Raw genomic sequence first — 25,425 nt, 5'->3', positions numbered from 1 at the left:
AATTTGTGCTATCACTTTATCCACCCTGTTTATCTGTATTCAAGCAGCATTCTTAAAAGCACAAAATTGCTTCTTTTTAACCATTTCCTCCTACTTACCCTACTTGGTGTTTATCCACTGCTTTCCTGTCGCACTGGTCATGATTACCCAATATTGCTCCCCTGCTCCATTATCTTTACTATCTCAAACTTCCCAAAACTCGCCTTATCCAAGCCCTGCCCCCGACCATTTAGTTTAAAGCCCTCTATATCCCAGGTTATACAATTCACTGGAAGTCTGGTCCCAGTGAGGTTTTAAATTACCAAACTGGAACTAGGCACTGTACTAATATAATTGTACCAAGGTTCTATGCACTTAACTTCTTTTTTACCCCCCTGGGAAAAATTTGGTTTTGTCTACAATTTCTCAAGTTGTACTTTGGATTTTAGTTCATTTCTGCAAATTAAGTGGTCCTAGTACTAAACCTGTATTACACCCCTTCCTATCTTGTAGTGAGCTTTGGTTTTACTTCAACTGAATATGCCCAATAGCTGGGATGTCCAACCTATTGACACAGATCCTGTTCAGCTGGCCATTAATGCTGCAAGAACAAGATTTGAGCCTGAAGTGGTGGATACATCAAAAACACTAAGTTGAGATATGTAATTTAACATGCAACTACAAATTCATAACAAGTGTCTTCAAGCTTCCACAGGTGACCTGTACAAAACACAAGAATTTCAATACATCTTCTGTATTTTATCACAAGCTTTTTAATAAAAGACATAAGAGTAGTGCAAGGCTTGCTAATCTTTAATGAACATTTAACTTCAATTACAAATGAATGTTTTTCTAATATTTGTCAGGTTTAAATGGAAGACTTGGGGGGAAAAAAACTGTGCACATGTGAATCTTGCACTTGATTGCCCCACTCTTTGGTACCATCATATTGGCTCAAGCGGACATGCAAGTGGCTCAACTAGAATCCCAGTGCTTTATGCATACTTGTTTCAAGTTTTTAAATGTCATTAAGAAGCTTCTCCAGTTCATAGTTCACAGTATTAAATAGCAATGTGCCTTGTTAATTAAAAACATGCAGTAATAAATTCACTATACAAAAAAATTGACTCTCATTCAAATTACTTCAGCATCACAAAGTCTAAGAAAAAAAAGAAACTAAAAGTTACTTTGTACAGCACAATTTCAGCCAAGTTGGACTCTATTTAAATGTATACTGATGTTTTGAAGACTCAAGTGATTGCTTTGACTTCCATTTTACAGGATTCACACAACAATCTGAATAAACTGCTCTACTGAAGCACAGGGCCATAACCACAGCAATGCTGCCTGAATGTAGATGGTGCTTAGGCAGTTGTTCAGCACACTTATATTAAGATAGCATATTTGAATAAAGCCATAATGGCAGCACTCATAAGACCGGAGATTGGGACCGTAACAAACCAAGCCATGAAGATGTTTCGGAAGAGACGCCAGTCAACAGCTTTCTTGGCACGCATCCAGCCAACAGCTACAACTGACCCTACCTGCAGAAATAAGAGGACATTAGTGTTTTGTTAACAGTTTAACAGCTATCCTTCTAAATGAGCATTTTATGTACCATGATAATTTAATTGCCTACAGAGTGTATTCTAATTAATTTGATCATGAATATGGTTCCAAATTCAGGATATTTTTATATATATCTATAATATATTATATATATCTCGATTCTCTTCAGATAAGGAGGCCACAAAACTATGTTGACTATCATGATGACACGCACCTTGCAATGTGTTGTACTGACAGGAAGACCAGCATTTGAAGCAATCACCACAGTAAGAGCAGAAGCCAATTCAATACTGAAGCCACTGTAAAAGTAAATCATGTGTTACAACATGGATTAACTTACACTATGGGACCAGTTATGTTGCTACAATAGAATTTTGTACTGCTTGATAACTGAAAGGTTGAAACTATAATTAAATTAAATGCTTCAATTAGGAAGCAAACCACCTCACTCAAGGTCTTTCCTAATGCAACAAATCCAGAGTTATTTCTCTGGGATATCTTTGTCCAGGGATTGTGATAAAAATTATATTATGCCCGTCATTCCTTGCATGATAGCAGGTGAAAAACACCTTACTTGAAGGAATTCATATACTGGGCAACATGCTCCATGACCACAGTTTCAACCTATCTTTTTAGGACATGGAGTCTACAGCATTAAACAGCCAAAACCACCTGGGCTGGCTATTGTGAAAAGTTGTCACTTAGATGTAGGAGCATATTTTTCATGCTCTGCCAGAAACTGCTGGAACTTGAAGAGAATAACTTTACTCTGTACTCATCTACTCAAGCTCACATCAAATAGTCTCAACATTCTTCACTTCTCGCAAAACAAGTTTTACCTTAAAATGTTAATCAGAAAAAAGTAATTGTATTCCTCAGTGCTTGGTAAATTTTATGCAGATTTTCAAATCATGTTATTCAACTAAAACAACTTGCTTAAACTTGACCTTCCTAAGCTCCATACCACCAAGTACAACATGAAGATCACAAAGGTAGTGTCAGTAAGCCGACTGGAGCCCAAATGCAATGCACAAAAACCTGGATCGTGTACACTTAAATATATTCAACATACTCAAATCGTAGAAACTCATGAAGCTTTAAAAGGACAGAAATGCTTACCTTGAGGGAGTAATTGGTGTCAGATCCTTGCCCATAGTTTGAATAACTCTCCGCCCCCAGACCCACAGACCAAGACATATGCCGACACCTCCATACAAAAGCAGCCAGATTGGAGTTTCCATTTTTGAGGCAACATCTCCCGTGTAGTAAACAACCCACAGAGCCACCAAAGGACCAATTGCATTGCTGAGGGAAAAAAAAAGTTTGAGTCATGTGAAATAAATGCAAGCTGCTAAGCCAAGTATTTTCTCATTCAGTCATCATTTGTCTTCCCACACAGAATTTATAGCATATCTAGCCAAGACAATCCTGGTTCCACAGGTATCTACATGAAATCCATTTTCTGCACTCATCCTTCTCAAATTGTTCAATCCAATTCCTTTCAAAATATTATACCATCTGCCTAAATAACCACTTGTACTGAGACAATGCAGGTTCTTACAGTACCATGAAATTTCAAAATTCTGCCAACATTACAAATGTGCCTATGCTCCACTTGGCAATCACAGTAGTCCCTTCCGCTGTTCAAGTTCCAAGCTCTGGAATTGCCTCCTTAAACATGCCTTTTCTCAAAATTTACCTCCTCTTTGACCGTCTGCCTGAATCGCTGACTCAGTGAAAAACTTTGTTTTATAAAAACTCATGTGAAGTGCCACAATGTTTTACAACATTAAAGACATGAAATAGATACAAGTTCACCTGGCCTAACCAATTTACACACGCATTACTTGCAATGTTTGGCTTCTTACTTAGAAAAAGCATGCAGAACCTTCATGTAATTAGGAGTCTGAACTCACAATAACAAGTCATTTGAAACAGAACCAAAAACAAAAAAAATTAAAACACCATATTGTGTTAAGTCTGGTCAGAAATGCAATGCAAAAGGTTCCTCACCTGACATCATTACCACCATGAGCAAAGGAGCCAAAGCAGGCAGTCAGGATCTGCAGGAATTGAAACAATAATGCAACTTCAGGTTTTTCCTGCTCACGCCATTCCTCCACCGACCCATCACTGCATTTACGGTCTCCCAGGTCAATTTCAAGCTTCACATTTCCATCCTCAGTACTCTTGTTGGAGTCAGCCATAGCATTACAGTAGCTGCTGTAACTATCTTGTCTGATACGTTTTTTCGATTCCAAGCCAGATGATGTCAGTTTTTCCATTTCCTCAGCCTTCGCTTCCCCTTCTTTGGGCTTGAAGGAATCAAGAGGCATGCCACAAATTGCCATGGTGTAACACGTATAGCTGTTGTTGCGACGTAGTGGCCTGCTGCTTGGTTCATTCGAGTCCCCAGAACAGTCAATCATTTTGGCTAAGTGCAACTTGTGAAGAAGTTCTTTGTACAATCCTGAATCCTTGTGTACAGTGTGATAGTGACCAGTGTAGCCATTGGTACTTGTTTGATCACCAATAACCTGGTTGAACTGCACATGATTGCTTCCAAATTGCACGGTCCCTTGAACAGTTATGAACATAAAATCATTTAAGCTTCAAGAAAAGCTACCTCCACATTAGTATGCATTTTGCTTATTGCATCATGTAAGCTCACACTTAGCTTAAGAAACTAGAATACAGGATAAAGCATGTTTCTGGTCAGACAAGGCTTCAATTTATTGTAAGCCAGTTACTAGATAAGATTTCACCACCTTCTCAGTTCAAAAACAATGGGCAGTAGCCTGATATTGGCCAATAAACTAAAGATTAAGTAGTCTGTTTGACTTATTTGGAAGGGGCCAGTGATGTACACCGCTAAATTCATTTGGCAACCAAAAATCCGATAACAACCCAAAGCTGGTCAAAAATAGTCAGACTGTTTCCCAATGAAATACCATGACTTAAACCCAAGCTTCAAAATTTTGTATCCACTTATTTAACTATTTATTTTCCAACTCCCACCACCCAAGAAATTGTGAAAACTAACTTTCTGAAGCAAGCACACATAGTTGAATTTCACTACTTTGTCCCATGAGTTACTGCAGGAAGAATAGCCAATTGTGATGTCAAGTCAGCAAATTGACTTAGATTTACAACCACCAAAAAGTTTAATAAACACCATTGAGACATTATTTAAGTTCAAAATTGTTCAAACTTTGTTTTGAAGAGAAGCCAGCTTTCTCTGTTATTGCTCTTAACATCATTAGTACACCAAAGTATTTTGTCCATTGTCCAAAATTTGGCATGCACCACTAGATCATCTTCAGAGTTCACATTTGAAGAACTAATTTCATAGCTTACCATTCATCACATGGTCAATATTGGTTTCTTTCATTTCTCCACTTTCTTTCCTTAAATCCTCTGCTGAATCTCCGATGAAAGCAATTCTTCCACTTGGCTTCTCCAAACTCTGCTTGGCTGGTAGAACAGAAACCCCATCTGTAAGGGGAGTCTTTATTTCAGATGCTGCATCAGTCAACAGAACCTTCAAATGAGTCTCTTCCAGCTCATCCTTGGGAACTGAATAGTAATCATCATTCTTCTTATCTAGTACACTGTGTACCTTACGGGCTTTGACCTCTCCTGTTGAGCACAAATGTCAAAACAGAGCACAAAATCATCTTGAGCCTTAATCAAATAACATTAAACTTAGATTATAAAATCAAGAGTCACTTTCTATTTAAGACCTCAATGTAATGTTTGAATTATTCATTAGCTTAATGCGGACAACGATTGATAAAAGTCTCTCCATACTATTATCGAATACATACTTTCTTCCATCAGTTCAGCACACAATATACAACCATTTAAAATGGTTATGAGAAGCAAGCAACACTCTGCATTGAACAGGTTTGCAGCATTAACAAACCAGCTTGTTGGAATGTACTGTATATATAATTCTTGCTCCCTCAAAGACATCTCAGACAACATGCTACTGGCCCATTTGGAGTAACTGACTAATAACATTAGGAATACAAAGTAATATAATTTGGCCTCACAATGCTGCTATCATTTCAAGCAGATAGCTATACATCAAGCTACTTAAATCCACATGAACATCAACTCCCAAGTCTCTACAGTATTTAGTGCAAGTTAAAATTTTCTTGACCATACTCATCACAGTAATTGAAGTCAGAACTGCTCTCATTCACTTCACTTGCAATCAACTTTAATCATTCTAGTTTCAACAAAATGACAAAAGAACAATTATTAAAAAATGTCAGGGAGACCACAAACAACCTTTGTTATCCGTCCCTCTCAAAATAGTAAACAACTCTAAACTCAAGAACAAATAATAGTGAAAGAAACCAAATTACATGATATTAACTGGAGCAGCTTCCACAAAATACACATTACCAGAACTTCACATGTGCAACTGCCCTAAGAAATTGATGATGGCCAAATATATAGTTTTATTTCTCAGCTTCTTGGTGACAAGGAAAGCATGGAGGGGTTGGAGGAGAAAAACTGTTCAAATCCAGTGCAAAGTTCCCATTCTTCCTACAGGCAAGTGACAATATGCCTCAGAAAAATTTTCACGACAAATTTATACTGTGATTCATTATACAAGAGGGAGAAGGTTATTTGCATTGTGACACGTATCCTGAGACTCCCCTATTTCAATAAACTGATAGAAAAACTAAGTTTATAAACCAAAGAAATGCTCATTATCCTTCACCTCATATCCCTACAAACTCACCTGAAAGCTCACTGTGGAAGTCTGTAAATTTCACTTACTTTCAATTTTTCTCTTCATTCTGGGACAGATGACGAACCAAATGAAGAGTGCACAGATGACACCACTCCCCAATGTAATCAGCACTGTGCCCCAAAGAGGAATCCGGTCAAATCCCAATACTAGGACAAGAAAACAAAAGCTTTAGAATTACAAGGCAGTGTCTAATACGCCAGCATTTCTATCCCACCTGAAAGGAAAACATGAAGAAACAAAACTTTCGCGGGTACCAACTAAAACCACTGGGGCAAAACCATTCATTCCTACGGTTAAGGCTGTGTAAAACTCAAGATTACGTGAAAGAAAGCTGTCCTTTTGAAGATAGCAGCAAAACAATAACCATTCATTACTCCTTTGACATAATTGGAATTTGCCGTCCATCGATAAATTGTTCGACAGAATTACACGGCTAGGAAACACTTCCCCCTGGCCATACTCTTGAACTCAGGAAACATGCCACTATTATACATTCTGTCCCCACACCAAATTTAGCAAGACTGACTTGACCAAGGATTCCTCAATAGTTCTTACCTCACATCTGCTGCTCAGATCCAGGCTTAAAATTGCCATATTGAAAAGAGTTTCTATTTAGTGCAAGTTGATAATTTTCTTAGTTGACCACACTCATCACAGCCCACCTCCCCAGGTTCATTTAGAAAGACTGCGTACTGAACAAAGGAATGGTCAGCCCACAGGTTTTAAGACAGACAGACTTCAGAAGGAAACAGATTACCATTAGATGTGATTGGAACACATGACTGAATAAGCACACAATTATGTAAGCTATTCCAAAGACTTATGTAACCAAATCCTGTGACTATAAGCGTAAGCCTTGATGGGAATGCAATGTGCAGTTTGTGCAAATATTTACGCAAAGTTTTATTAAATTGAGTTGCAATTCAGTTTCCACCACTTGGTACTTACAAGGTGCTCCTGTGTACAGGATGGAGAAAAGATTTATCGCAATTGTACAGGCATAGAAAACAGGCAGGGCTCGGAGACCGTTTGGCACAGGGTCAGCCTGCAATACAAGAAGTTCAAGAACAAGAACAAAAATTAAAAACCTAGCATATTAGTTGCAACCACAATCCAATCTAAGCTTTTTAGAAACAAGCAGCATCTCAGCAAATTTTAAATGTTGATGTTGAGAGAGATTTGGGTGCACTCATACAAAGGAACAAACTCAGCATGCATGCACAACAAGCATTTAGGCAGGCAAATTGCACCTTGGCTTTTATTGCAAGGGGGACTTGGAGCACAAGAACAAGGCAGTCCTGCTACAATTGTACAGGGCTTTGATGAAAGTACACCTGGAAAACTACACCGTTATCATCTCCAAGGAAGGCTATGCTCATCTTGGAGGTGGTACAATGATGCTTCATGGATCCCAATGGTGGGATCATTAATAGGGTTTCTACAAGAGGCCAGAAATAGAGGAGCATAAATCTTGACAGGTCATAGGACTAGGAGGGTCCAGAAAAGGAGGGGCAAGGCCACGTTCTTGCTAATTAAGGTGATCACAGAGCTTTTCCCTTAATTATAAAGGTGGCAACTGCAAGCAGGGCCAAGAAACAGACATACAGTCTGTTTGGTTCAAAGCAGACAGACACTGGCTTAGCACAACTGAGTGACGGACATTTTGAGTTGCAGCTTCCTCAGTCACCAGTATCCCCACAGAACAGCTGCACTGAACCATCTCAATTTAAATACAATATCATTGATAACCAAATGACTGTTTGATGCCAGCTCATCATTTCACCAGGTCACTAAATGAAAGCCTCAGCTCCCTGTGCAAGCAGGTGCCTCACAAATCTAAATTAATTACTGTTCCTAGCCAATCACTAGACCAAGCACCAATTATAAACAAGAAACTGGAGCCCATTGTTTTTTTTCTAGCCTGAGGCGGAGACCTGTTGTAAGAACTCTCTGCTGCCCAGTGAACGCCTGATCTCAGCAATGTGTTGTCATGTTTCTGGCTCTGTACCAGTGTACTAATATGTTAAAAATAACTAGACAAAGAAGCTGAATTCCCAAAGAATGAACAAAGATGCAAGGTCACTAGCAACTTAAAATCTATGAACTGACCTTGCAACATGGAACACAGACTGCTTTCGTCAAATTTGAAATCTGTGCATTATTTCCACCCCCCCCCCCCCCCCCCCCCACCCCCCAAAATCAGTGTTATGCAACTGCAGCAATATCCTAAATTGATCACAATGTAACTGTTCAGCTGACCATTTTGTAGCAGGCAACATCTCAACATATAACTTTTCCCTGGCATCTCACCAGCAAGAAAAACTAAACCCCGACAAGAATAGATTTGTTATTACTTAACTGCCTCTCATTACTCAGACGGCTGTCATTTTCCATGACTATGCAATTTTTTTTACAAAAAAGTAGTAATTTAATTGAGAAAAAAAAAGACAAATCACTAACTTCATTTTTTCTACCAGCTTCTCCCTCCTGAAGATCAACACCCACCCCTTTTCACTTTATCATGTTTCATGCAACATCCCTGACAAGTGTGTTCAACTTAAAGGCCTCATCTGTTCACCTAACATACCAAACCCCTGTCCTCACCGACCCTACAAATCAAGCACCCCCGCCAAGCCTCAGTGGATGCCTTCAGGAACAAGTATCTGAAATGCTTTTCCACATTCTAGCACAAAGTATGAAGCAAATTGTGACACGTACATTATCACACCCGAGCTGTACTAAGATTGTTCTGTTTAGACTTTTGATAGAGCTGAAGGTTCAGCTCAATTCCACACTAGCCACTAGAGGGGCATGAAACAATGTTGACTCCACGTCCCCAAGCACAAATTTATCTTTTTCTAAGCATCAACTTCAGCAATGCGTGCTACCTTAGTCAGAATCAGAAATGGACAGATTTCCCTACCTTATGTAAGATGAAGAAACGGACAAAGTAAAAGACAGCAGCAGACATGATTCCAGACAGCAGTGGTGAGATGAACCAAGAAGCCACTGTGTAAATTGCAAAAAGAAGAATCTTAGAATGCACACAGATCTATTAGTCATAAAAGTGCAGTGCAATCTCAAAGTTTGTTTTAGATTCTTGGTATTCATTGTGACATCAGTGTTGCGGTCACATTAAACAGCAATAACCGTTAAATGTTGTCCACATTTCAATCTGCATATTTTGAGACTTTAACAAATGTAGTAGTATCCTTGTAACATCATGTACCTATATTTTGTGCTTAAACAAAGGCTTGTGTCCATAAATGCTCCAAAATTAATTATTTTTTAAAAAACCATTTCAGTGCCAAATGAGATTTTCATTTTTAATAATCAGCACTAGAATTACATAGAAACCGTAGCACAGGAACTCAAGGGACTCACCATAATGTGGCTTTAAAAAAAGTACAAAGTACTCTTTCACAACAAAAGGAAATGTTTACTATTAACTTGAAACTCTTGCAACACTATCAGTGGCTTTGCAATAGACATGGCATTTTCATTTGCTTTGGATTGTAAACAATTGTACAAAGTTATCCAGGCCATGATCTTGGTCTCAAAGGAGACAATCATTCTTGATGTTTTACAATTTTGTTTTCCAAGTAAAAGTTAATCAGTCATGCTGCACATTTAAAATGCACCAAAAGCCATATCTCAGCCCAAGCTATAAACTCACCTATCTTGAGCAGCTCCAACCACTTGACACCATGGGCACCTGTAGCCACCAAACAGAAACCAATGGTAGCACCCACAATGCAATGGGTACCAGATATAGGGAGCTTCAAAAATGAAGCCAGTAACTGCCAGACAGCAGAACCTGTAGAAAAACAAGATTACATGTCATATTATCCCACAAAGAACAGAGATACTGAATCTCAGCTGGTTCATTTCCAGAACATCAACTGTAAGAGCAATACTTGTACTAATTTCATGGTACTGTGTGTTATCAATCAAGATGGTTCTAGATAAACCATGATCTCATTCAAAGTTCCTAGGCATAACTATCTTTTGTTTTTACACAAAGTTACAGCTCAAGATAAATTTAAGTCCACCATTTGCTACTTACCAAACATGGAACTGACTGATCCAGCCATTAGCACTTGCTGACTCGAGTTGAACACCTCCACATCAATTATTCCTTTGCGGATGGTCTCACTGACTCTGGCACCCAACAGCACAGAACCCACTGTCTCGAAGATGGTTGCCAAGACGCAGGCCTTCCTGAGTGTCAGTACTCCCGAACCAACCGCCGTCCCAAATGAATTGGCAACGTCATTGGCCCCCACCGAAAACGCCAGAATAAATGCAATGATGAAACCAACTACAACCATCCACGTGTACTCATCTAGTGCCATGGTCACTCGGGCTTGTAATGCTTTTTAGAGGTACTGAGTTTTAAAAAAATACTATTGACTTAAATATACAAAATAAGGTAACAAAATATTTGGATATGTAATAAATAACTGGATTAAATAGACTATGAAGATTAATATGCACTACACTCAAGTATTGTGCAGCAGTAATTGCTATCCACTGTGCTTAATCATTTGTCTTACACAGTTTTTACAACAGTCAACAATTAGAAGGGTTGAAGCGAAATCCATTGTGGACACAGCAGATTTGGGATGTTCTTCATCCTGTGGGAAAAGCAGAAGGGGACATACTATAAATATCGAGTAACGTGTGACTATTAATCAATGTTTGCCACATAGGCAAAAAACTCAACAGCATGTCAATAAATCCCTCAACTCCTATCAATGCGTTCCCACCACGAAGACAATATCAGATTTTAAAAAAAAATTCATTCATGAGATGTGGGCTTCGCTGGCTGGGCCAGCATTTATTGACAATCCTGAGTTGCCCTTGAGAAGATGGTGGTGAGCTGCCTTCTTGAATCACTGCAGTCCATGTGGAGTAGGTACACCCACAGTGCTGTTAGGGAGTTCCAGGCTTTTGACCCAGCGACAGTGAAGGAACGGTGATATATTTCCAAGTCAGGATGGTGAGTGACTTGGAGGGAAACTTCCAGGTGGTGGTGTTCCCATCGGTCTGCTGCCCTTGTCCTTCTAGATGGTAGTGGTCATGGGTTTGGAAGGTGCTGTCAAAGGAATCTTGGTGAATTCCTGCAGTGCATCTTGTAGATGGTACACACTGCTGCTACTGTGCGTCGGTGGTGGAGGGAGTGAATGTTTATGGATGTGGTGCCAATCAAGCAGACTTTTAGCTGGATGGTGTCAAGCTTAGAGTGTTGTGGGAGCTGTACTCATCCAGCTAAGTGGGGAGTATCCATCACATTCCTGACCCGTGCCTTGTAGATGATGGACAGGCTTTGGGGAGTCAGGAGGTGAGTTACATGATTCCTAGCCTCTGACCTGCTTTTGTAGCCACAGTATTTATACAGGTAGTCCATTTAAGTTTCTGGTCAATGGTAACCCCCAGGATGTTGACAGTGGGGAGATTCAGTGATGGTAATGCCATTGAACATCAAGGGGCAATGGTCGGATTCTCTCTTGTTGGAGATGGTCATTGCCTGACACTTCTGTGGCACGAATGTTAATTGCCACTTGTTAGCCCAAGCCTGGATATTGTCCAGGCCTTGCTGCGTTTGAACACAGACTGCTTCAGTATCTGAGGAGTCACAAATGGTCCTGAACATTGTGCAATCATCAGTGAACATACCCACTTCTGACCTTATGATGGAAGGAAGGCCATTGATGAAGCAGCTGAAGTTGGTTGGGCCTAGGACACTACCCTGACAAACTCCTGCAGTGATGTCCTGGAGCTGAGATGACTGACCTCCAACAACCACAACCATCTTCCTTTGTGCTAGGTATGACTCCAACCAACAGAGCTTTCCCCTTGATTCCCATTGACTCCAGTTTTGCTAGGCTCCTTGGTCAAATGCTGCCTTGATGTCAAGGGCAGTCACTCTCACCTCACCCCAGGAGTTCAGCTCTTTTGTCCACGTTTGAACCAAGGCTGTAACGAGGTCAGGAGCTGAGTCGCCCTGGTGGAACCCAAACTGGGTGCCAGTGAGCAGATTATTGCTAAGCGAGTGCCGCTTGTTAGCACTGTTGATGACCCCTTCCATTACTTTACTGATGATCGAGAGTACACTGATGGGGCGGTAATTAGGCAGGTTGGATTTGTCCTGGTGTGTCTACACGACATACCTGGGCAATTTTCCACATACCCCAGTAGATGCCAGTGTTGTAGCTGTACTGGAACAGCTTGGCTAGGGGCGCAAGTTCAGCAGCATGTCTTCAGTGGTATTGCCAAAATGTTGTCAGGGCCCATAGCCTTTGCAGTATCCAGTGCCTTCAGCCATTTCTTCATATCACATGGAGTGAATCGAATTGGCTAAACACTGCCACCTGTGATACTGGGGACCTCCAGAGGAGGCTGAGATGGATCATCCGCTCGGCACTTCTGGCTGAAGATTGTTGCGAATGCTTCAGCCTTATCTTTTGTGCTGCTGTGCTGGGCTCCTCCATCATTGAGGATGGGGATATTTGTGGAGCCACCTCCTCCAGTGAGTTGTTTAATTGTCCACCACCATTCACGACTGGATGTGGCAGGACTGCAAAGCTTAGATTTGATCTGTTGGTTGTGGGATGCTCAGCTCAGTCTACCACTTGCTGCTTATGCTGTTTGATATGCAAGCAGTCCCGTTTTACAGCCTCACCAGGTTGACACCTCATTTTTAGACATGCCTGATGCTGCTCCTGGCATGTCCTCCTGCACTCTTCATTGAACCAGGGTTGATCCCCTGGCTTGATGGTAATGGTAGAGTGGGGGATATGCTTGGCCATGAGGTTACAGATTATTAAGCACCATGAAAGGCTTATAGTCAACTTTAGTACAGCAACAGTTCACCTCTATAGCAGCAGCATCAATTAATAGAGATAAAAAACCTGAGAAATCTGGGCATCAAGTTTGTTGAAATTGACATTGTCCACAAACTATTAATCAGTTTACTCGAGGTAGTGGTATGAAGTTCCCATTGATTTCCAAGATGTGAATCAGTTACTTCAGCAGGCAATACAGGATTTTAAATGCCAAGTGCAAACAATATGGGGTTTCATTGTTAACTTCCACAATACAACAGTCCACTGAAAAATGCCTGCCAGGCTAAGGTACCAGAGGGCAGCCAACATACATGTAACTAGACTCCAGCACGAAACAGCAAAAAGAACCCATGGCATCCTGAACAGCTGTAAACCTGTTCTGGACATAACCTGGGCGCAACTACAAACTAAATCAGACCCCCTCGCCCGTCAACAAAAGATACAGCTCTCAAAATTCAGATTTCATCTATTTCACATCAAACCTCATTCACCCAGCTTTATGGCCTTCGAAAAGGCACATTAGTTTCCGATCCTGCAAAAAGTCAAGATTGTCATCCTTCCTGAAAATATTTGTATGGCCTTCAACTTTCCTTTCTTCAACTGGCATGTTGTGCATCCCTAGCTCTTTTCCTAATATGAGGGCCATTTCTTCAGGCATCAAGGAGTACTCCAGAAGTCCCTCCTTAAACCTGTCCAGCCTTCAAACCGACCTTTATGTTTAGCATCTACTTCTTAAAAACGTTTTTCCATTTATAACAGTGGACATCAAGGGGACAGAATCTTCTCTCAACGTCTTCTGACACCAACTTTTCAGTGTGGTTGTAGATGGGCAAGGGTTCAAAAATATTTACTACTGTAATTAACTCAAAAAGTAACAAAATTGTTTGAATTTAGCTCTTACAAAATGCAAAGAACTCTCAAATACTCAGATACACACTTATTAAAAAACATTTCGCCAGGCAGCATGAGCAAAAACTTGATCACAAATATCTTAATGGAGAGATGGAGGGGCTTAGGGAGTTGATTGATCACACCCATTTATTTCTCTGGTGTCAAAAAGTATTACTTACTCATAGTAGATGGTTGTGCATTCCAGAAATCAAAGTTCAAAAATAAACATGTTAAACTGCTATTTATAGCTCCCATATCAATTCAGTGTCAGGTTTGGATCACAACTTTTAGTTGATGAAAATCGGCAGCTTTAAAGCTTCACGCGACTACGATTTTCTCATTTAACTTAAAGATTGGAGGGTGGAAACGAAATTGTGCCTATTAATTATGTTGGCAGACACTTTGATTAGACGTTTAGATCAAAATTTAGAAATTACTATCTAGTTGAAATTGCACAATTTACAATCGGAATCCATTTCAACAGCGCGGTTGTTTTCAACAATTTCCTCTTTGAAATTTAAAGCGCCATCCCTTTTCGCGCCTCTTTGTAACGTTTCGAAAGAGTAAACAGGAAATAAATTCCCGCCCACTGAATCTAAATGGGGACCCAGACAGGGAACCCAAGGACTCACAACAGTCAACCCATTGGCAACTCTTGCCAGATTGCCCCGAGACATATATGCCGAGGCTGGGAAGTTATGTCAGAAGCCGGCTGAAACACAGACACACTGCTCTCCATTTCAACCTCAATTAGTCCAGCGACCCAGACAGGTTACCCCGGACAAACACATCCCAGGTCTGTATGTGTGCCCCCAACATCACTCAAGATTTATTCATTCCCTGCAAGGCTACAGTCCGATGGGCAGAATACCCCGGGAAAGTGGGTGCGACATGAACAGCGTCCCCCTCACATCAATTGGTACCCCGATAACCAGGACCACCCCGCTCCTCAGCCAACATTCCTCCCTCCCCGTCTTTGCCCCCCGAGAACAGGGGACCCCTCACTCGTCCCGCACAGACTCAGTACCCGGCGACCCGCCCCCCCCCGCGCAGACTCAGTCCGCGCCCCCATCTCGCGCTTTTAGCGTCCGAGTCGCGAGGCAGCGACGGCGCCTCCCCGCGAGCTCCCCCTTCTGCCGGCTGACCGGCCGGCTCCAGAATGAATGGAGGCCGCCGCATGCCGGATTATTCCGGAATACGCCGCAGCCGCATGCGGCAGCCCCTTCCCCTCCCCTCCCCCACCCCACCCCTTACAAGAAACGAATCAAAGTGTTCTCCTCCCCCCCACCCCCCAAACCCCACCGGCCATCCCCACAACACCGGACTCACCAACTAAAGCGATACGACTCTAACCGTTGGCGAGTTCAGTTGCAGCGGGTCGGAGGCGCGGCCAGCAGGGCCCAGCCGCGCACTCAGGTCAGTAATCCGATTCACTGCGGGGGGGTGAAGTAGAATTTGCGCCGCACACAGAGCCTCTCACAAGGGATGCTCGTGTCGCTCTCTCCCCCCACCCCACGCCAGGCCAGACTAGCCCGGGCTTTTCTCGGTGTTGCGATCGCTGACTATCCGACTCCGCAGGAAAGTCACTCTCCCGACCGCTCACTGTCCGCCATCTAACGGTAAAGCCCGCCCAGCCCCCTTTTATAGACGTCGTGACGTCGCGGAAAGGGGGGTGGGGCCAGACACCGACCCCGCCCTTAGCAGCCCAAGAAAAAAATCACCAGAGAGGGAGGAGGGGAAGCCACAGGAGTGAGTGTGGAAGGCTCTGAATGTAGCACAAAGCATATACAGCTCTGAAGAAGAGTCATACGGACTCGAAACGTTAGCTCTGTTTCTCACTCCACAGATGCTGTTGGGCCTGCGTTTTCTATTTTTGCTTGAGCATATAGCCTGCCTGTCCGTCTGCCCACAGCTACACCATCCTCCTCCTTCGCCTGCACCCATCTGCCTCCATCCAGTCTTCACCAGAGAATCACTTGCTGGTGGCTGATGATTGATCCTTGGCCCTGCCCCTCCTGTTGCCACTCAACAACATCGCCCGAAAGCACGGCCCGGCGAGGTCCGCGCGCACACCCCAGTGACGCCGAAATAAAAGCAAAATACTGCCGGTGCTGGAAACCTGAAATAAAAACAGAAAGTGCTGGAAAAAAACTCAGCCGGCCTGGCAGCATCTGTGGAGAGAGAAACAGAGCTAACGTTGCGAGTCCGTGATGACTTGGATCTGAAGAAGGGTCATACGGACCAGAAACGTTAACTCTGTTTCTCTCTCCACAGATGCTGCCAGGCCTGCTGAGTTTTTCCAGCGTTTTCTGTTTCTTTTACCCCAATGGCACCCTGCTCTCGGCCACCACCCCTCCCAGTGCCCCTAATTTCTCCAGGTATGTTTTGGGATGAGCTGGAGTTGGGCGATGTTCTGGAGTTTCAAGTGAGCCATTTTGTCAATGGAAGGGATATCTTGTCAGAAGCTGATCTCGGGATCAAATACAATGCCAATATTGCAAACATCTAGAAGGCTGAAACCATTGCTTCAGTCTCCACCACCAACTATGTTCCTGAACCTCTAATTCTATCGCTCTTCCTGGCTTGAAGCTGAACCAGACTGCATGTAACCGTTGCTCTATTTGATCCCAAGAATGCCTAGTTTCAAAATTTAGATGACACAAAACTTGAATACAAAAAGGCAGAGACAGGATCCTGGGATTTATAAATACAGTTGTTGAGTACAAAAGCAAGAAAGTTATGATGTAGCTTTATAGAACTATGGCTCAGCCTCATTCTAGACACCGCACATTCTGAAGGATGTGAAGGCTGTAGAGAGGAAAGATTAAACAGAATGGTTCCACGGCAGGGAGGCTTCAGTTACATACATAGATTTGAGAAACTGGGATTATTGTCCTTAAATGAGATTTGATAGAGGCGTTCAAAAACATGAGGGATCTGGATAGAGGAGGTGGAGAGAAGGTGTTCGCTCCCATTGGCAGAAGGGTTGCGAACCAGAGGACACCAGTTTAAGGTGAGAGACAAAAGAGACCAGCGGTGACATGAGGAAAATCATTTTTACCCAGCGAGTGGTTAGGATTTGGAATGCACTGCCTGAGAGTTTGGTGGAGACAGATACAACCGTGGCTTTCAAAAGGGAGTTACATAAGCACTTAAAGAGAGAAAATTTGCAGGGCTACGGTGAAAGGGTTGGATTAGCTGAGTTGTTCTTGCAGAGAGTTGGCATAGGCTTGATGGGCTGATTGTGGCATCCTTTTCTGCTGTAATTATTCCAAGGTTCTGTGAGCCCACCTCTTTGATCAAGCTATGATCATATGTCCAAATACTTTGTTACATGGCTCGGTGTTCTATTTTGTTTGACAATGTTCCTGTGATTCCCCTTGGGATGTTTCACTATGCTAAAGTTGCTACATAAATTCAATTTGTTCTTATTGTTACAATGCAGAAGCAGCTCCAGAGAGACAATGACAGCATACAGCATTGGAGCAGTGTTAGGAGGCCATAGGAGCAGGCAGTTTGCAGCAGCACTGGGAGGGCAGCAATGGAAGCATGCAGTGTCAGAGCATCACTGACAAGGCAAGGGGTGCAGTGTTGGAGCAGTGTTGGGACATAAAAGAAGCAGCACTTGGAGGGCAGCAGTGCAGTGTGGGAAATTGCCAATTTTAATTGCACCATCATGGTGACTGTGCCTTCAGCAGCCAAAGCCCTAAGCTCTGGTTAACGTTTCAAGTCCGCATGACTCTTCAACAGAACAGTTCTGTTGAAGAGTCATGCGGACACGAAACGTTAACTGTGCTCCCTTCCACAGATGCTGCCAGACCTGCTGAGTTTTTCCAGGTATTTTTGTTTTTGTTTTTGTTTTCGATTTCCAGCATCCATAGTTTTTTGCTTTTACCTAAGCTCTGGTATTCCCTCCCATCTCGTCCTGTAATACATCCTTAAACGATGAACAAGCTTTTGGTCATCTGTCCTAATATTTCCCTGTCTGGCTTGGTGTTAAATTTGATAGGGCTTCTGTGAAGCACCTTTGGACATTTTTACACATTAAAGACATTACATAATAAATACATGTTGTTTCAGAACAGACTGCTGTGGGGAGGCAATGGGAGTTCGCAGTCGGACAGCACTGGAGAGCCCATAGAGGGTGCAGACAGAATATGTAACACTGGGCGGAGCACTGGACAACGGTGAGGGCTATAGACAGCATCTGTATCAAAAGACACTTTGCTTGGAGATAATGTATCATGTTTATGCTGAGTTCAGTTTCAGCATCTCGGGGAGTACCAATGGCTCAGCTATCTGGTTGTACACTTGCCATTGTGAACTCATGGAGAATGTTTATTCAATGCCATTGTTTTGGCAGCTTGCTTCTGGGATTTTGCCAGGTAATTTGTTCCTCTACAAACAAAACTTGCTATAAATATACAGCAGATCAATCAGCAATTATAAAGCAAGAAGATAGTTTATTGATATTGGGGGTGAGTAACCAAAAGTATTACTGATCTATTTGTTTACCATTTCAAGAACCTGTCCTTCCTCTTCACAGATGCCAGCTGGTGTGTTTGCATTATCAGCATATCCTATTTCTATTTCTTTCCTGGCTTGTTTTTTTGTTTTAATCTCAGGGTGCAGATGATGCTGGCAAGCCAACATTTAGTTCCCATCTCGTGCTGCCCTGACAACTGAATGACTTGAGAATCAACCGTGTAGTTAATGTAGGACTAGAGTCATGCATAGGTTCAACCACACAGTGGTAAAGGTGGCTGGCTGTTCCTGTTTTTGTCCTTGAATGGCTTCAACTGAGTGCCTTAACTATGAATCTTGTCTGCATCCTGTTTTGCACTCCCTTGTTGAGATGGTAACTGTAGTGTCACAATAAACCAACTGTACTTGAGTTTGGCTTTGAGCCGCAAACATGTTTTTTCTTTCCTAAATGCTCTGTTTAACCAATTATTTTCAATTTAAAAATGCAGAACAAATCAATTACTCTCCCCTGTTTTGTGGTTTATGAAGAATTTGGGTGGATAACCTCCTTCTGGCCGTTGCACATTCTTTTCCGTAACTCGTCGTTACGGATTTGCCAAGTTTCATTTAAAGGGAATGATACACAATTTGATTTTTTTCTTCAATGAATAAATTTTGAATTATGCAACTTTGAAAAGTAAATGTAGCTCCATAATATTTCAATGAATTGTGGCTGTGCTGATTGCTTTGTGATAAGCAGGTGAGTAAGAAGAGCTTAGGTTGACTCATTTTTCAATTATCACTTCTGATCACCCAGGAAGGTGGTTGCAAATGTAGGTTAGACTGGAAGTTTGACGATGTGAGGCACTGCATAGCACAGTCCTGCTGTTCCCACATAGTGAAGCTGAGCTGGAGAGTGGATCTGACTGGTGCCATCCAGATCCTGAGAATAGCAAATTGCTGTCGCACCACAAGGCATGAGTTAATCTCCAAGAGCTTTGCATTTGGGGAGTGAAGATCTAGGACAAACTTCAGATGAAAGAGGATTAGAGGACGGGGCATAATTAAACCACTGTAAGTATAACTCAGGCCTCATTTAAAGTCATAGATTCAGTTCTTAGTTTTATATGATATTTTGACAAAACCTGAAGCAATTTAGGAAGCAAGGAAGTACAGTTAGTTACAAAACAGGTGTTTCTCTACTGGTTTCCAGCTCTGCCTTGGGAACAAAACGAGACTTATCAAAGTCATAAATGACATCCTATGTAGTGTGACAAAGGTAAACTATCCTTCTTCTTCCTTCTCAACCTTTCATAGCTGACCACACCATCCTCCCTCTCTACTGTCATCCAGCTGGGTGGGACTGCACCCACCTGGTTCCATTCTTATCTATCTAACCATAACCAGAGAATCACCTGCATTAGCTTCTCTTCCTGTTCCCTTACCATCATCTCTGTTGTTCCCCCACGAATCTATCCTTCTCCTCGTTATCTACATGCTGCCCCTCAGCAACAACATCTGAAAACACAGTGTGAGTTTTTAGTTAAATGCTCGCAACACCCAGCTCTATCTTGCCACCATCGCTCTGAGCTCCTGCACTGTCTATAAACTATCAGGCTGCTTTTCTGACATCCAGTATTGGATGAACAGAAATTTTATACAATTAAACATTGAGAGGACGGACGTCTTTGGCCCCACTATAAACTCCGTTCCCTAGCCACTAGCTCCATCCCTCTCCCTGGCAACAGTCTGAGACTAAACCAGATTGTTCGTAATCTCAATGTCATATTTGATTCCAACATGAGCTTCTGCCCACATATCCGCACCATCACTAAGACTGCCTATTTTCACCTCTATAAAATCACCCTGTTCCATCCCTGCCTCAACTCTTTTGCTGCTGAAACCCTGATCCATGCTTTTATTAACTCTCGCTTTGAATAATTCTCATACACTCCTGGCTGGTCTGCCACATTCTACTCTCCATAAACTTGAGGTCATTCAAAAGTCTGCTCTCTGACTCGGATGCGAGAGTGCTACCAACAGAGCTGTGGCTGACGTGGTTAAGAGAGAAAGCTGGTCACAAGGGTACAAGTTGAAGATCATCACCAAAGGGAGGGGAATGGAACTAAGCACAAGGCTCTTTAAGAGAGCAAGAAAAAGAGAAGGACTTGAGATTTATGCAGTACCTTTCATGACCTCAGGTCATCCCAAAAGACTTCACAACCAAAGAAGTACTTAAGAAATGTCACTGTTTCATGCAGGAAATGGTCACAGGGAGCTGGCTGAATGATGAGCTAAATGCCCTGCTGAGCTGTAAAAATTGAGAATCTACTAAATACAAGCAGATGGAATTGAACAGATCTGTTTTTAACAGCCCTGAAGAACTGTTAATATAATATTCACAGGAAAAGAAAGTAGTGCAGGACGGTAAAGCTCATCCAGTTTGAACTAGATTTACGTGTCACTGTTATGTAACTTTCCTGGTGATGATCAACTTGTGTTCAGTAAAGATAGCAATGTTAACCCCTTTAGAACTGAAATATCATGTGGAATTTGAAATATTAACAGATTTTCTGTACATCTTTCTTTTGCCCACCTTGAATTGCTGAAAGACAAATGTAATTTTGCTTTCACAACAAAAACAAAAATTGCTGGATTAACTCTGTCTTTCTCTCCACAGATGCTGTCAGACCTGCTGAGTTTTTCCAGTAATTTTTGTTTTTATTTCAGATTTCCAGCATCCGCAGGATTTTGCTTTTATCTTAGTGTAATTTTGCTTTGTTTTCCCTCCTCTACTTTCGTCACTCCTTGCACCCCCACCCCCCCCCCCCCCCGCCGACCCCAGCCGTCCAGCCCCCACCCCCGCCCCCGATTCCTGCAAATGCTGCTGTTCAGCTAGCTAGAAAAAGATGATCATTGGTGGCCTGGGAAAATGATCCAATTAATTTCTTTTTGTCCCTTTCTGCATAGTAGATAGAGCTCAGGTCCCCTTGGACAGTAGGATCAAAAGGGAGCAAACTCATTTTGGATACCCTTACAAGGCCTTACTTGTCACTGATCCCCAACTGCATTATTTTACCAAATGCAACTTTCAAAGGTCAGTTGAAACATTGTGTTTTTTCTGAGCATTTTTAAATTTGATAATGTTGCAGACAAGACAGACACCTGAATAATTGCTACTTGATCAGATAGCAGGACTGCAATGCTCATCTGTGAAGTTGTACCTCCAGGACTAGTAGAAGGAAAGAAATTGAGAAGGAGAAGCTTCAATTTCCCTAAATAATCCTGGCACTCTCCAGGAGACCTTTGCCTGCTCAGTTGACAGCATTGCGCTGCTGCAATACCCATGTACTTAACTCTCAACTCGCCACACACACTCCACCATTGTGCACTTACCAGCAGAAGGCAGCCAAACCAATGACCAAAATCTGCACTGAAAAGGAGCCAAAAATGTGTCCAACTGCAGCAGATTTTCCCAGTAAAGTTTGCAGTGTGGGTTCCAGTCCAATGGTTCATGTGATGCAAGTGTTCAGTGACAAGCTCTACTTATCTCTTGAGTTCCATGTGTTCCATGCAGCATTGATACCACTGTCACATGTGCTGGCGTATCGCATTCCTGGTAATACTTCTTGTAGAACACCAAGTTCTAGATGCAGTACTGACTGTAGATTTATCTTTTGACTGAACTTTTACCCAGTTTACTGAATTGAATCTATAGATTTGTTCCAGATGCTCACAACATTGTTGCATTCTCATTGTTTTGTCATTTTTGTCCAATTATAAAACTTAATAACTTGTACTGTAAAAGTTCTACTGATGCAGAGTGCTACTAACTTCTTGCATTAGGAAGGAAGGAAAATGAGCAGGTTATCACCCACCATGCAGTGTGTGGGGCCAAGGCAAGAAGCCCAAACTGCCTGGACTGCTGCATGTGAATTGAAAGTCAGAAGAAAAACTAACTGATCAAAGGAGAAATTTTAAAAATTATACAATCAATTGCGCATTTCAGAATCTTGCCATATTCGTTAATGTGATCAGCATAAATTTGTGTTGAAATTGAAATGAGATGTGCGTCAACTTTTTGATTGTGTTAATCCAGGGTTGTTGTGAGTATTTACGATGTTTGTAGCTCCATGAGTGAGTTTCAGTCATTTAATGTGGCAGAACTTGCACCTCATGGAGAATTTCCACTTAGAGGAAACGTGCTCCATTTCTTGACTCTGCTGTCTGACAGCGACGCTTTGGTGAAGGTTTCTTTGTGAGCTGATACTTACACTATGTGTAACAGAGTTGCTAAGAAATGGGCTGCTCTTATTTACTTTATAGTCTGCCAGTTTAAAATTATTTTCTCCTTTTAAGCTTCCCTATGGGCACTTAATATTACAAATCCAGAAAGCACGCAAGGATCTGTCTACTTTTGAACAGCCGGGTTTGAAACATAATCAAGAGATCAAGGTGATGTGAATGTACCTGGTTGGCTGCCAAGAACGCAAGGTTGTGTGACTTTCCTCCCGCCATCACTGTCTCAGCAAACTACCATCTTGCCCAACTGCTTTTATTCAGGTTGTCCATCTCACTGACCTTACTGTGAGTTTGGAACAAATATTCTCATTGAGTAGAGGATATGCATGAAAGTTTATAACAGGGATCTATGATGATTGTTAATCTATAATAGCAATCTGATGATTGTTTTTTCTAAATGGCACATCTAAGTGTCTATATTACAGATAGAGTATGTGTGTTGTACAGTTTCACACAGACACACACATATCAAGAATAATAGACAGCAAAAATGTGACAGGAGATTAAATTATTGTCAAGGGGTCACAGATTAAAAGGTAGTAAAGGGATTTGAATGTTGTATTGAGTGTGCGGTGCTGGTGTGAGTATGTAACAGAGAATTGTGACTGTGTTGAGAAATTATATCAATAATATATATCTGAGAGTTGGTCTTTGAAATTTGATTGAGAGATCTGAATGATATTGTAGGGTAGAATTTTCCATTCTTGAGCCCAAGTGCATGGTGGGTGTTAAGGTTGGCATGATTCCCATTGGGCGGCGAGGTGGAATTTCGCACCAGATCTTCCACTTTTCAGCTCATTAATTATGCATCAGTGAGGAGCTCGTCGAATCTTGTGGCATGGTGGGCAGTGATTCGTCCGCCCCGCTGTTACCTCATGGGGCTGAAGGTCCTGGCACCATATTTAAATGGCACCCAGACAGCAATTCATTCACTGCAGGCCAGATGTTGTTGTGGCGAGTAAAGCAATGGCCCTGAAAAGAAACAAATTCTCTGCAAGGCCACCCTGGGGATTCTCCTCTAAGCTGTGCAGGAAAGATGGGAGGTCCTCTTTCTGTGGGACAGGAGCAGGAGGTCCACACACCTGACCACACAGGCCTGATAGGAGGTTGCCAGGCAGGTCAGCACCTGTGGGAAACAAAAACATCCGCCCTGCAGTACAGAGAAAGAATGAATGATCTGATGCGCTCTGTCAGGGTAAGTGAGCCTCCTGCTCACTCCAAACTCACACTCTCATCAGTCTAAGGGTTAGAGTCAACAGGGAGGTCACACACGACCAGCAGATGGGACATTAGCACTGATTGTCTGCCAGCCACATTAAGCTCATCATCTCATGTTATATCCTGCACAAACGGCATCTTCATCCCTTACTGGGGAAGGCTCAGCACACACACAGCAGGCATGCATGCTTCTGAACTGCTCTTTCATCCATAGTGCTCACGGTCAATCCATCTGACTTTATCGACAACATGACTGTGAGTGACCCACAGTGTAGGTGCCTGCCCAATCAGTCGCTAATTATCTCTTCACTCTATTCCAGCTACCAACTTGAAAAGGCAGAGGGAGAGCCTCAGCAAGCATCTCAGCCCAGCCCCTAGACCACCTCAGATGAGGCTGCTGAAGACCCAGCTGATGATGATACGTCACTGCGTTCACCTGCACCCTCCACCAGTGCAGATACATGCACCTCAGTAGGTCGTCGTTCTAGAGAAGGCGTGGGTTCACAATCTGGTGATCACCTCATGGACATGTGTCCACAAAAAGCGGAGGCAGTGACAGCCGAAGTCTCTGACACTCGGAGGACTACTAGAGATGAGGCCCCTGCAGAGTCCGTGACCAATGATGAGCCTCTGCAATTGGCCCTGAGAGAAATGTTGGGGGTGCAGAGACAGGCAGGGGAACATCAGGCACGGTTGCCAGAGGCTGTCAACAGACTGGAATGAAGGATGGAGGAGTCCGTCCACAATCTGTCTGATGTCATGGGTCCAACATGCGAGCATATTGAAATCGTGGGAAGGGTAGTGGCTGCTTTGGAGACCCAGATCCAGCAGAAAACACAGTTTCTGCTGGATTTGCACTCGGACCTGAACTACATTGCTCTAGCCATGGGTGCATTCCAGCAGTGGCTATGCAAGAAGGGGATAGGGCAACTTAACCTCCCTCCAGGTGCCCCTTATCCTCAAGGAGTCAGGGAGGGACCCTCAGGCACCCAAAGAGAGGAGGGGTGCCAGCCAGGGGCATGCACCAAGGAATCTTCAAGGGTGCCCTGCCACTCCAAATTCCTGCCTGTGACCCCCATCAACTTCAGCAGGTCAGACCGAGGAGGGTATACCCGCCCCTGAGCAGGAGACCCTTAGCAGGCTAGGCCCTCCAGGCCTCAGGCCACCAGAGGACGCTCGCCAAAGTCATCTCAGAGTACAGGGCATAGCAGTCAGCAGGCTGCCTCCACCTCTGCTGCGAATGTCAGGGCTGCGCCTAAACGCAGTGGTAGGAGAAGAAAAATTAAAAAGTTTTGAATGCACCGTGATGGCACGGTTATTTTTTCACTGTATATAATCTGCACTGTTGTTAATATATTTCACTTTTATCCCTCAAAGTCTCATAAA

At 42.7% G+C, this 25,425-nt stretch overlaps 1 protein-coding gene across 2 annotated transcripts; it reads right to left on the bottom strand.

The window, feature by feature from the left end:
- Nucleotides 1-771: 771 nt before the first annotated feature.
- LOC144694857 (sodium-dependent phosphate transporter 1-like) lies at nt 772-22,051 on the bottom strand. Of its 2 annotated transcripts, none has more exons than XM_078565507.1 (11): nt 21,916-22,051; nt 10,383-10,953; nt 9,993-10,133; nt 9,240-9,325; nt 7,265-7,361; nt 6,343-6,462; nt 4,906-5,187; nt 3,562-4,126; nt 2,668-2,853; nt 1,763-1,847; nt 772-1,523 (listed from the first exon to the last, which is right to left on the bottom strand). In XM_078565507.1, the coding sequence occupies exons 2-11, from the start codon at nt 10,669-10,671 to the stop codon at nt 1,365-1,367; spliced, it is 2,010 nt and encodes a 669-aa protein (XP_078421633.1). In that variant the 5' UTR covers nt 10,672-10,953; nt 21,916-22,051; the 3' UTR covers nt 772-1,364. The 2 variants fall into 2 exon arrangements, with proteins under 2 accessions (XP_078421633.1, XP_078421632.1); XM_078565506.1 differs by lacking the exon at nt 21,916-22,051 and adding an exon at nt 15,385-15,676.
- Between the last annotated feature and the right edge of the window lie 3,374 nt (nt 22,052-25,425).

The sequence above is a fragment of the Cetorhinus maximus genome, chromosome 20 (assembly GCF_964194155.1).
Source record: "Cetorhinus maximus chromosome 20, sCetMax3.hap1.1, whole genome shotgun sequence".
NCBI classification, from domain to species: domain Eukaryota; kingdom Metazoa; phylum Chordata; class Chondrichthyes; order Lamniformes; family Cetorhinidae; genus Cetorhinus; species Cetorhinus maximus.
This window is presented reverse-complemented; position numbering and strand designations above follow the sequence as displayed.